The sequence below is a fragment of the Egretta garzetta genome, unplaced genomic scaffold (genome assembly GCF_000687185.1).
Source record: "Egretta garzetta isolate BGI_Z169 unplaced genomic scaffold, ASM68718v1 scaffold1, whole genome shotgun sequence".
NCBI classification, from domain to species: domain Eukaryota; kingdom Metazoa; phylum Chordata; class Aves; order Pelecaniformes; family Ardeidae; genus Egretta; species Egretta garzetta.
Window position 1 is genome coordinate 314,930 of NW_009258542.1, and position 13,438 is coordinate 328,367.

At 51.9% G+C, this 13,438-nt stretch overlaps 1 protein-coding gene across 1 annotated transcript in view; it reads right to left on the reverse strand.

Moving 5' to 3' along the window:
• Nucleotides 1–12,492, reverse strand: part of SH3RF2 (SH3 domain containing ring finger 2) — a 40,848-nt gene extending 28,356 nt beyond the window's left edge. The window contains exon 1 of the mRNA XM_035902639.1: nt 12,121–12,492. Coding sequence (XP_035758532.1) covers nt 12,121–12,492 — 372 coding nt within the window. The remainder of the gene's footprint in view (nt 1–12,120) is intronic.
• Between the last annotated feature and the right edge of the window lie 946 nt (nt 12,493–13,438).

Here is a 13,438-nt window from a genome sequence, read left to right on the forward strand (position 1 = left end):
GAATGGAAAGGTGAAGTTTCCCCACTGGTTTTACCTGGTGGTGTGCAGAGTTCCCGAGCCAGAGCCAGTCTTCTGCTATTTTGTTTGACTTGATGGATTTTTCTCCCCTTACTATGTCCAGTTGCTTTTTGTTAATCCAAGGCAGCATTTTAGTTTAGTGGGGTGGTAGCGGCAGCAAAATGTTCAGCCAAATATTGTAAATATTGGCACACTCCCTAGCTGCAGGGTTCAGCGTTTATCTTGAAATTCAGTTGGGGAAACACTACGAGAAGCTCTGTGGAAAAACTCAACTACAGGTTGTTGAAAATTTGTGTAGAATAGAGGCAGCAACTACAAAGAAGGAACACCACTGCTGAATGGAAAAGGCTTTTTTCCTGGAATGCTGCGCAATGCTGCAGCTACAGTAGTCGTGCTAAATTAAATAAATGAGAGAGGTGAGCCTTTCATGTTCTCAGACATGAAAGCCTCTGAAATCAGTGAGAAGCTGAGTAGAAGAAGGAACACCGTAGTACATTGAATTGCTCGCTGACATTTTTCAGGCTATTGGAGAGAGACCAGCAGGATGCTTTGCCAAAACCTTTGGGCTGGGGGCAGTCAGAGCTCGTGAGCCCAAAGCCCTGTGGGTTTCGGTGCTGAGGAAACGCTGCTTTGCTGCCTGCTGTGCTTTTGACTGCTGCGGAGCGCGCTGCCCCTCCCGGAGAAGCCTTTCCCCTCTCTCTCCGCTTTGCGGGTGGTTATAACTTCTTTCAGTGCTGCTTCATTTTTTTTTCTGATTTCCTCCCCCCCCCCATTTTCTTCTCTGTCATCCCTGAGTGAGCCACGACCCTGCTATTGCCATATGCCCAGCAGGTATGCCAGGCTCTCCGAGTGGCTGGAGACCCAAGGTGCCCGCCTTGCTGCGGGGCTGCCGGGAGAGCCCAGGTGAGAAAAGGCAGCGGGTAAAGTCTGGGGTGTGGAGTCAGAAACTCCCTCTAGCATCAGTGCAATATGGTGCGCCGTCTCCGGGCGAGATACTTTGCTCTCCTTGGCTGGTCTGCCAGCAGGGATGGTCCTGGCAGATGCACCTCAACGCCTTGTCCCCATTCCTAGTGGATATGAGGCCAATAGGGGAGAAAAGATTTTTTTTTTTTTTTTTTTTTAAAAACTATTTTTGGTATTTGGCATCAGCTGTACTAGGGCAGCCATCCAATACATCTGAGCCTCCCTCTGTACAAAACAATGAAGCAAATTAAAAATGTGTATGTGTGTGAGGAAGCAATTCAAAGCATCTCTTCATAGCTGGGAGAAATGCGCACTATAATTATCTTAAATGAGCTAGTTATAACTTCCTCATTATTGGCAGTCGATTAATATAAGACCACACACTCATAGCACTGGTATTTGAAAAAAAACCCCAACCAACCCAACAACAAGTGTGTGAGGCTGGCTGGAGGGGGGGGGTCATCAGGGAGAGACATTCAAAGTTGTCAAGAAAGGAGGAAAGCCAAGCCAGGGAGCGCAGCGAAGAGGAGAGATTTCTGACAGAGGCTGTGAACACCCATAGACCTTGTCCCAGGCAACTCCACGTAAAACCACCCTGCGGAGCAGCACGGCCCCGCGGTGACGCCGTCTGTGCAGGAGCAGAGCCGCTGCCTGTGACACCCCGGGGTGAGCGTGAGGACGAGGCCATGAACGTCCCTGCACTGGGGACTCGTTCACTCCCTCACACACTTCGAAGCAAGGCTCACTGCAAACGACTTCAGTGGGACACAGCTAACGATGTCAGATGGGATCCTCCTGTTTCCCAGATGCTCCGACCTTCACCAACGTCCACGACTGCGTAGATGAACATGTGGGATGAGTGACAACTAAATCCTTGGAATAGCTTATTGCTGTTGATGTCCAGGGGTGCTTCCTTCCGATTTACTGCGTGCCAAAGGGAGGACAGCAGAAGCTGTTTTGGCAGGAGCGAGCCCCAGGAGCGCTGCCTGCTGTGGGCGTCCCTGTCCCTGCACCGCTGCCCAACAGCAGCATTGGACCTGGCCCCCCTAAACCTCAGCGAGCACCCTGCTGACTCCAATGGCAGGGGCAGACCTGTGGGGCTGAGGAGGCTGCTGGCAGATGGATCAGGGAATGGCCTCAGACGGGCTTGGACCTGCACCCACGTGGTTTCCCAGCGCTGATTTTCATAACTCCGCAAAGGGAATGCCCTGGAGTTGCTCTTCACTGCGCCTCATCCCTTGAAGGCAGACAGCCACCCCAAGCATGCGGCCTCCTCTGGCACTGGCTGAATGTCTTTGCAGTAAATACCAAGGGCCTGATCCTGATCTCGGTTTCATGGGTGTTGCCCCACGTGCAGGAGGCAGTCGCTCCCCAGGACCTTGTCCAGGACAACTGGCTCAGGTGCAGGGTGTCTGGGGAGCCCTGGCCCCCCAACCTGGAGCGGCAGCAGCATTGCCAGGGCTGTCCTACCCTAGAAGACGCTGTCTGACTGGGAACAGACCCAAGACACTGCGAAGGAGCTGTGACAAGCCAGGCCAGCCCCAGCTCCGTCACCTGCAAAGTCTGAGGGGATGGAGATGGTGCTGAGGGGAGCTGTGGTCACCCTCAGTGCGTGGTCTGCAGGACCCACATGGGAAGCAGTGCCGCCCCCTGCTCCACACGAGCTCTGCCTTCTGCTCCCGCCCCCGGGCACTGCACTGGTTGTGCAGCAGAGCTAAATATCCGTGCTGTGCAGAGGCAGCCATATTCCTGTAGATACACGATTTTTGTAACACCTAACAGCCTCCTTGAGAGGAAACATTTATTTCTAGGATAGTGCCAGGAAGAAGAAAAATCCAGTCCTGGATGTCTTCCAGTTTGATTTTTCTCCCACTAGGTACTGTGGGTTCAGTTTGCAAGTGTTTTTTGATTATTTTTTTATTTTGGAGATGGTTGGAGGGGACTGGCATGCAGGTGTGCTGCATGGGGCGGCATCAGGGGTGCTGGAGCCAGGATTTGCCAGGACTTGCTCTTCAGGGAAACATGTCTCTGCACCTGGGTAGCAGGAATCCAAGTACAGCCTAATTATTAAACTACACTGAGGTGCTCGAAAGAACCTCCCACCCAGAAAGCTGCCACTGGGGGGCAAAGAAAGGTCAATACCAAAGGATGGAGGAAGCTCTTCCTACCAACCCTACCCCCCTTTCTTTAAAGAACTGCATGGTGTGAAGAGGCGGTATGCAATAGGTGAGGGCACATTTCATTGCCTAAGATCCACAGGGGAACACTGGAGGAGGACCAGGGTGGCTGAAGAAATGCTTGAGTATCTTTGCTCTCGACAGTGGCCCAGGGTGACTTGTCGGTCTCTGCACAGAGATGCCTGCATCTTCAGTGCAGGGACCATCCACAGCACACATGGAAATACACAGCGCACATGGAAATACACAGACTATCTGATGTCTTTAGGAAATGAAAAGCTTGTGTCCTGACCCCACTGTGCAGACGGGGAGGGTGGCGAGGACGTGGCTGCCAGCGGTCTCCATTCTGAGGAACGGTACGTGATACTGGAGGCTGCTGCTGGGCCTGGTGTTGTACAAATGCAGCAGTGATTCCTGCCCTGGAGAGCGGGCGATCTGAAGAGACACCACACAGATGAAGGGTAGGCGGTGGTGGAAATACTACCCCCAATTTACCTGTGGAGTTTTAGTACCAGCAGGGAATGTGAATGGCTCGCCCAGAGGTAGACAGTGACTCCAGGACAGATCTGAGAGTATGACCTTGGCCATGCTCCTGATGAGCAGTGATTCACACACCGTGAATGGAGAGCTGGTTATTATCTACACACTGACGCCAAAGGACACGCTGGCTTTTCATAGAGAGACATAATCAATAACAACTGCCGTCCATTTTCATTACTAACTTTCTGCAAGCCGCCTTCAGCATCCTGCCACCCACTGCCCGCATTTCGATGGGATGAATGAGCCCCTCGTCGTCTCCTTTGTGTGCTCAGCTAACGCAGTTTCAGGGCTCTTTAGGATCCAGTTGGATGAAAAGAGCTATTTGAATGTAAATTAATTGCCATTACAATTCTGTTTTTCTGCTTTTCGGCAGAGGAGATAACTTCAGCCTTGTCACAGAGAACAAAACTATCAAAAGTGAACTTGTCATTTCAATCTCTTCATATAATTATATTCTGAGGATACAGACAGTTGGGTGGTTTCTGCATTATTTCTCCCCTGAGGAGGATTGCTCCCATCTTCCGAGCACAAGAAGACTGTGTGCACCAGGGAGAACAAAGTCAGTCCCCTCCTGCTCGCATTGTCGGTACTGGAGCTCACCAGATCTGCCCGATCCCCTCTTGGGTTTGCTGGGACGCAAGGCCAGCGCTGGTTGTGGCTAAAGCTGGTGGCCACCCTGCACCAGGCCTTCACGGGGGAAGCTGGAGATGTAAACTGTATGGATTTAGCTAGGTATGGAAAACATTGTCTTAAGTTACAGGTGTAAGTGGGTGTGATTTGCAGATTGAAGATATGAAAAGCAACCAAAGGAGTCCGCAGAAGCAGGTATTAGAGCCTGTTGCTGAGGCTGCTGGGTCTGGCTTCTGTGCTGTTACGTCTGTGCATCCATGGCTGCTGGTGAGGGGATGGCAGTGGTGAGCGGGAGCACTCACGCCATCTGCTAACTAACACCCCTTTGATCTGCCACCGCATCGAGGCTTGCGTCACTTCTGAACTTTGCCTGTTGTCAGTCTGGCTTTGTAATGCAGAGGTGAAATGGAAAATAGGGAAAATGATTAAAGAAAATACAGAGCAGCTTTTATTGTGGAGAGGCTGAGCGGATGCTGCACCAGGGACGGCTGAGGCACCGCCAGAGGTGCCCAGCCCCGAGGGGAGTGCCCGGCTGCCTGTCAGTCCCCGTGGCTCTGGAGGAGGACAGTGATGGATCAGGCTTTACTTTGCCTGTGTGAAACCACAACAGAGATTTAGGTGGGCAGGAGGAGTGCCAAGGCGGATGCGAGGCAGGAGTTGGACCTGAGTGTGGCTTTGCTCCTTGCTGCGGGCAGAGTTTGGGCACGGGCAGAGTTTGGGCACGGGCAGAGCAGGGACGGGCCCAAAAAACCGTTCTGTGAGAGGAAAGAGGCTGGCAGCGGCTGGTGCGGGGCACAGCAGGGTAACGCCGGGGACCAGCGTGTTCGAGCTGCAGTATCTGCACGAAACCTTTTTATGCCTCTTCCACTCATGGCTGCTGCTATCAGACGTTTTTGTCTCTGCTGCAGTCAGCAATCTCGGGCAGTGGTTAAGTTGTGTGTCATGGTTTTAAGCCGCACAGAAAACAAACTGTGTCAGCCCTCGGCATGCCCGGTCATGATGCTCTGCCTCAGCACCGCAGTTCTCAGAAGTGGCTGTTTACCGTGCAGGGAGGAAACCTGCGTCCCGTTCCCTCCTCCGGCTGCTCCCGAGCCCTCTCCCTGCTGACTGGGTGCCCTCCCTCTGCTGGGAAAGGGAGCGTGCCGGCGCCGCCCGTCACCCGCCGCTGCCGGTAGGCACGAGGGGACGGGTGCTCTGCAGGCCAGGACGGCGCTGGCGGCGGGAGGGAGGCGAGGGATGGCACTGGCCACCCCAGCAGGCAGCAGGCCTGCAGAAGGCGATGTCTGCGCTGTGCCCCCTTTCAAAGGGCCCTGCGCCTTCTGAGTGCCCAACAGCCCAGGATTTAGTTTCCATGTAATTCCAGGGAAGTTCTTAATTAGTGATGGTACATCTCTCCATTAGCTTGCCACCTCTGCTTGGCCGCCATTTTGATGGTTAATGACTGTCACAAAGTGATGGCCACCAGCTGGGCCTTGCCTCAGCGGCAGGCCAAGACTGGGGCGGTCACTGTCGGCCTGGCCTTGGGTGTCCTCACCTTGCCCAGACCTGGGGCTGGAGAAAGAAACCGCTCTCCCTGTTCTATATTTCTATTTCCTAGGGGAGATCGACCAACTCTGTAGCCCCATTACACAAGACGCAGGCTGATGCAGTTTCCCAACAGGCGAGGCTTGCTCTTTCCTCCCTAAAAAGGCAGTAAGAAATTCTGGGCCCATCAATTGATCAAGGCCCAAAGGAAACCCTTTTAAAGGGGTTGGATTTGCCAAAGGATGCGTCTGACTGTTAAAAACTGCCTCCTAAATTGTGTCCTCTGTCCTGGCATCAAAATGAAATGGAGGTTCCCCACATCAGGGTAAACTCAAATATCCAATTACAAACTCATAAGGAACAGTTTTTCTTAAAAAAAGAAGTTGTGTTTCTTTATTCATTTGTACAGTGCCTTGCGCAGTGGAGTCCTGATGCTAAATGGAGTTTGAATGCCTGGAAATTAGTAACAGCAGAACAAAGTCCAGCATTTAAGAGCAAGCACCACAATTTTCCTTGTGAGAAGGGCAGAGAAGAAGTAAAGGACAGTAGGAGGAGGTTTAGCTGGCAGCACTGAATGGGTCTTCTCCCTGCCCAGATCCAGCCTCTCCTCTCTCAGGATGTTTTTTAACTCCAGCCCTGGCACACTGGTGGAGCTGCATGTGAGCATGCCGCCTCCTCTCCCCTCCAGAGGGGAAAATTCCAAGCTCAGGCCAATGACCAACTCTGTGGACCTGGGAATGGTGGCCAGCCACCAGCAGGGAAACTCTGCAAGAAGAGGAAGACTCTCAGACTTTCAGCCTCCTCGCTGACCACGACACTTAACGGGTGAACACGCACGCTGAGAAACCCTGCTGTTCTATTCCTGACTTGCCATCTGAGCCTGACTCATTGCCTTGGTAACAAATTAAAACACTTTTATGTGTTTGCAGCTTGGTACCTTATTTTGTAAAACCAGGGAAACTGGCTCCCAATGTTGGCCGTGGAGGTCCTGTGGCTTTCCCCCACCCCGCAGTATTGCCCAGGAGCAGCCCCGTGCCCCATCTCAGGCAGTGATGTATGGCTGGGGGAGTCACTGGCAACAGGAGCCAGCATCGGTGCGACCCGCAGGGACACAGCTGGGAGCCCCTCTGTGGCAAAAGAACAGTAACGATCGCTGCGTGTTTTCCAGGCACCAATAACGGGGTCAGCTGGGAATTGCCATGCCCGCTGCCATTTGCCGTGTGCTCTAGCGAGGAGCCTTGCTCATCCTTCAAAAGCGCAGAGACGAGTTTGCTGGTAACTGAAACCAACCTGAACAGTCGGAAGACGATCACGCACCCACCCCAGCCCTCTGCAAAGCTGCCCATCACGCCGTCCTGTCCTGGCTTGAGTACGACAGGGCTGCCTTGCACTTACAGTACAACTGTAAGGTGTTTCATGCTTCATCCCATCAAACCGGTATTTTCTTCTTAAGCTTTCCATAGGGAACCTGACATATCCCTCATTCCCTGACTCCAAGGCTGTGGTTCTGCCTTACGCCCCTCACCAACAGAAGCAAATGCTTGGCTCGGTCTCCTGGTGCGTGTAACACCAACTTGTCCTCATGGCTGCAGCAACACTTCCAGCTACTGCAAACCTTCCTACTTCTCCGCTCTTGAACCTGTTGTAGTTGCATGCACAGCTTTTGGGTTGTGTATTGTCAGGCAATCTATATCGAGGTGACTTCGCTCTCTCTTTGCAGTAGATAAAAGCTCTAAAACTACATGCAAAGGAGAAAAAAAGCATCCGATGGTAACCTGTACAAGGTGCGAGCCAGCGGTGTGGAACCAATTCCTTGGGTCATGCCCGGTGCTTTTTTAGAATGACACAAACCCTGATGGGATGTGGCTGTGGAGGAGAATTGGGGCAAGCCCTTTCTCCCGGAAGGTTATGAGGCCACGCAGAGGTTTTTGCCAAATAAAGAGGCTCCATTTCCAGCTGAGGGACCCTGTGGCACAAGAAGCCACCAGCCACAGCATCTGCTGGGGGAGATGGTGCTCCCCCTCTGCAGCAGAAAAGGAGCCAGCACCACCTCCTAAGGCAGAACCAATATGCCTGTGCAAAGTCCTTGGGTTTCTAATGTCTGTTCAGCTCTAGTCCAGCCCAAGGCTGATATGACTCGCGTTATGAGGTCATTACTGTGACTGCACAGGAACTGCTGGGGTTTGGGGGGGTGGGGAGGGTGGTTTGCATAGTGAGTGGGTCAGAAAACGTGTTTGCCTCCGCTGGGTGCAAACACGAAGGTTGCTTTGAATAAGGTTTCAAAAAGATCCAGCGTTCCAAGTCCTGTCTGTCAAATTCAGAAAGGAGCTGGAGATGTTTCTGGAGGAGAAGAAAATACCAAGACGCAGGCACTATATATAGACGTCCCTGTGAAGGTGGCGACGTTGGAGTGCGGTGTATTTTTATCCCAATAGAGGTGTTATCTGTCTATCTCCCATGAAATGCTGGAGGGGGGTGTTACAGCACTCAGTTCATGCAAAGAGAAAATAGCCGAAGTCACAGTTAAATTTGTGTGGTCTGTGTTTTCCAAAGGCAAGCTGTCATACTCGGAATTTTTCTCCTCTGGCTTACTGCCCTGTATTTGTTGCATGACAAAGTTCATCATCCAAGTAGCTGTTTAGTGGCCTGGATGGATTTTTGCCATGTGTAGGGTACAGTTTAGGTCTGCTCCTCATCAGAGAAGCACGGGAGTTTTGTGTATACCTCAGCACACACCATCTTTCTGTTCTCTCACCAGTGGCAAAGCCACGGTTAGCTTACATTGGGGCTGAAGCCAGATAAGAAGGATGCTTCAGCACAAGACATAACCACATCTGGCACATGCCAGGGGCGGTTCCTAAGAGTTCAAAGGCTTCAGTGTAGATTAGTTACGCATTCACCTCCTAGCAAATCCTTTTATTCTTAAATTCCAGACAGTTTATTATGTGGAGATCCTGAAAATCCAAAGACTTGTCCTCTCTGCATAGATGGTAAAGATCTTAAAACCTGGCCAGATGTCCCGGGAGCAGTTACCGGGCAGTGCCGGTGGCCTCTGTGCAGCACTGCCCGAGCGGCTGCTCCCACGGCGGCTGCTCCTCGGGGCCTGGCTGGTCCCTGCACAGGCACAGCCTGGGTATCGATAAGGCACGTATGTGCCTGTGTGCCCAAACCCAGAACGTGCCCACGCCACATTAGTACGTAGGAAGTGGCTTCAGAAGTGATTTAAATGCTAGCAAATAAGAAATAGTTTGGGATGGGCTGTAACTAGAATATTCCTTTTTTTTTTTAAGGACTGTCTCTGTGAAATTCCTGACTGCAAACTGAGTATTGTATTACTGCTAATTCAGCAGCCCTGCTGGGGCCCGCTCGCACTTCCCTCTTGGAATGATACGAGCCCTTGGCTGGCTTGCTGAAGAGGGGATTTATTTTACTTTTTTGGCTTCGTGGATGCTTATGAGGATGAAGAGCAAAAAGCTGGCAGGGAAACATCTCTGCTGAGAAGAGAAACTTTGATCAAACTTGTGATTTTCTCAGCTCCATGGAGTAAAGGAAGTTTATTTATAGAACAGCTTTTTTTGGTAAAAACAAAACACGTCCTGCATCTTGCTTTTGATGATGTATCTGGCTGCAGTGCAGCACGGTGCACGTTAATTTTATTTGCTTTGTAGCATGAAGTGGTGTAGAGTATTAGCGGTAATTAGCAGTCTGTGCAGATTGGGGCAGTCTTTCTTTGGAGAGCACACGACCTGCCACTGCTGTTGCAAATGAATACTGCATTTAAGAGTACCCAGAATACTGCATTTAAGAGTACCCAGGAAGGCGATGGTGGTGGGATTAACTGTGGTGGAGCAGGACTGCACGATACATGTTCTCACGGTGATTCTTGACAACCAGCATCTGCTCTGAGGTTCAAATCATTTGGAGCCCTGGATACCCTGAAACTCAAGCACTCCATGGTGTAGGGAGGCAAGAAGTCATCCTTATTCCTACTGCCTTGTTTCTCTGCACCGCATGGGCACTTCCAAATGAGTCCTTGCTACTGCCAGGTGAAGAGCTGCTGTTACCAGATGCCAGTTCAGGGGAGGGTCCATACGCATCAACATCCCACTACAGCAGCTAAAGTAACATGTGGTCCCATCTGCAGGTATTTAAAACCACCAAAACCAAAACGTGACTAATACGTTGCAGCCTTCACCTCGCAGCAGAGGATTCCAAAGGGTTTTATAATTAATTAACTCATTAAGTCTAAGAGCATTTCAGTGTAACGTGTTTTATACCCTTCACCAGGGAGGCATAGGGAGTCAGAGGGCTATCTCAGTGCTGCGCCCCAGCGCTGCGGGGAGCCGGTCCACAGCCACGGCCCTCTCGCTCACGACTTCTGCTGATTCCCAGGCGTTTGGTCTTAAAACGCTTTGGGGAGCTGCAAACTGGTGGCTGCTGCCATTGTATAATATCAACAAGTTCCCACCTGTCCTGAGAACTAGTAAAAGAAATGTGAAACGGGTGAGAGAGAAGAAAAACAGAGGAGCGTATTTGTGCTTTTTTAGCGGGGGCTGAGGGAGTCCAGTTGGAGAAACGACAAACCTTCTCTTTTTCCACTGAAATGCTGCCCATAGTGACAGTGGCTGAAAAGTGTCACTGTCTGATGGTTTGTAGCTTGGACAAACGGCATCAGCAACTCTCTGCAGCTCCCCTGGAGAGCTGGTTCACAGTGAGGGGCCTCGCTGGCCGTGGCTCTGCTGCCAGCAGGAGTGGGCAGCCCTGACGCGGAGCAGGGTCACCCATGGCAGAGGCTGCCGAGCCCCACGGGTGGCTGGCAGAGGGGACCGCGCTTGTCCCTGCCTCGCTCTGCTGTCCCACCCGGCCACCGCTCACTGATGGGCGCTGCAGACGGGAGACGGCTCCCGGGCCGTGCTGCATCACCCACCTGCCCCTACTCCCCCAGCACCACCAAACAGCATCGCTCAGCACCTTTGGGGACCCAGCTACGTTTCGTCTAAGCTGAAGCGTAATTTCTGGCCACAGAGATGCACGCGGGAGAAGCATCTCTGGATGGCCTCTTCCAGGCCAGCTGTCTTGCATCGCCCGCCTGGCCCAGGCGCTGCCTCCGTGCACGGGCTGGCATGCCTGCCTGCCAAGCTGTGGGCCAGGCAGGGCTCCCAGGAAAGGGACTCAATTCCAGGGCCACACTGCTGCACTTCCCAGTGGGAAAACCTGGGAGAGGAGGTCCCGAGAGAGATCGGGCTTTCTGTGTGATCCAACCAAGATGACTTATCAACACCACAGAGATTCCCTGGGATACGCGCACCAGCTTGTACCCACAGGACACAGGGGGTCCCCTACAGCTCCACAGCAATGCCCGCACGCATGTACCTCTGTAGCACGCCAGTGAGAAAACCTGTCCTATGTCTGCCTGGAAGTTTATAGCTCTGCAATCCTGAAAAACGTTCTGAGATTTAACAGCCATTTGAGTCAAGCTTTTGAATGTTGTGAAAAGGTTTGTAGAGATGTTGTAAAGAAGAATAGTTCAGGTGGGAGAAATGAAAATCCAGGAATATAATGCAGGAAAGGTGGAGCCACAGTCTCTACCCCAAATTTAATCTGAGCCAAGCTCCTTTAACAGCTCTAATATCATCTCCTCATTATTTGAGAAAAGCTTTTGTACTGTTAAAGAAAATGACAGAAACAACTTAGAATTTTAAAATTAACCTAGTAAATCATCCTTAGATAAAGTTAATAAGTTGCGTTTAATGTTTTTCACTAGTCAACCTCAAAGTATTTTGCCAGGGACATAACATCATTACATGCTCTCCTCCCTTTTCAATGGCTGGGGAAACTGAGGTGCAGCAACGGGAAATACCTTTCTCGAAGTCTAACAGTTACAGCTTTGCAATTACTGATTTAATTGCTGTCAGTCAAAAAGCAGTATATGGCCCAAAAGTTGAAGCTCCTGAAATGCCTCCCCCCCACCCCCCAAAGTCCAGAAGCACCTGAAAACTCTGGGGGAAAACAGCTGCCGTGAAGTTTTTGTAAGGAGAAGGGCAAGCTGGTTTTGTTTCAGCGTGAGAGTCAATGCAGTTACTGTTGTGATGAACTCGAAATAGTCAAATACCACAAGGAAATAGCAGACAGATTTGCAAACAAAATGATCTCTCTTACTTCAGACATTTCTGCAATACTGCTAACAGGAAAGTTTCACAGCTTTTGGCACACAAGAATAAAGCTTTCTATGCTGACAGACAGAGTAAAGAATGTGGACCCTCCTTACCCCTTCCATGTGGATCCTGGGATTTGTCGCCAGCCGGTGCTGATGAAGTTGCAACCCCCTGGGGACTCTCCTGATGGAGGCAGGGGAAGACAGGACCCCCGACCTCTGGATTGAGCCAAACCTGGTAATGTTTGGTCCACACCTGACTCCATCCAGGAGGCGAATGAGGAGCAGGTTGGAGGGCAGCTGCTCGATGCTGCAGAGGACGAGGGTCCTGCACTCGGGGCACCTGAGCTCCTTCTGGGATTTCAGGATCCTCTGCAGACAGGGCTTGCAGAAAGTGTGCTGGCAAGGTAGCACCTTTGCTGTGGCGTCGAGCTTTTCAAAGCACACAGGACACTCCAACAGGTCAAGGAGAGCTAAATCATCCATCTTCAGTGCAGAGCTCCGTCACGAGCGGAGCTGGAGCCATCCACATGCCACATCCACCGGGGCGGGCTGAGACGCCTTCCTGCGCCCGCGAGAACCGCACCAAAATCCTGGGCTCAGACAGCTATCCTGCACGGAGGGAGAGGGAGGAGGGAAAAAGAGCAGAACTTGACTGCTGGAGTATGTAATACATCCCACCTACATTGCAAAGCAGTGTCTCACCAGCCAATTTGCAAATGTATACTTTGCGCTCACATCCAAGTTTGAAGTGAGTCACTCATGACTCAGTACAAGCAAGGGGACGACGTTCGGGCTGACGCCAGAGGCAGGAGCCCCAGGTCCTGCTCACTGGGCAGACAGATCCCGTAGTTCGACCGGGGCGAGCTGGCTCCCCTCTGCCGGCTGGGGCAGCGCTGGCTGCAGCAGGACAGGCAAGGCTCAGCCTTACTCACACTGTATGCAAAGTTGTCTCTAATGCTCCCCAGTCTGCGGATCATAACTGACACGGCAGTAAAAAATTTACCAGCTCAGGAGATAAGAGTCCCCGATAAACATCAGACTGGACCTGTTTACGCTCGGCTCCGGCTGAAAGCAGCCGCTTGCTGCACACATCCCTTGCACACCTACACGCCGCCTCGTTTTTCAGCTCGGTCCCAATTAAGCTCGCTCTCTACCCGTTTTGACAGCAGTTCCATAAAAAGTGCTTCAAACACAAACACTCTCCAGAGGTACCTGGCAGAGACACGAGGCGCTCCACAGTGCCATCCTCGCCCGGTTTGGCTGCCTCAGCTCTCTGAAGCAACCCAAGACGATTATTCCTCCCACAGCCTGAAGTCACTCAACCTGTTCAGCTCTCCCGGTGCTGCGCGCTGGTTGAGACTGAAGCGCACACCACGTCGGGATTCAAGTCCGGACTTGCGGCAGCCGCGTGGCCCCGCAGCGCAGACGG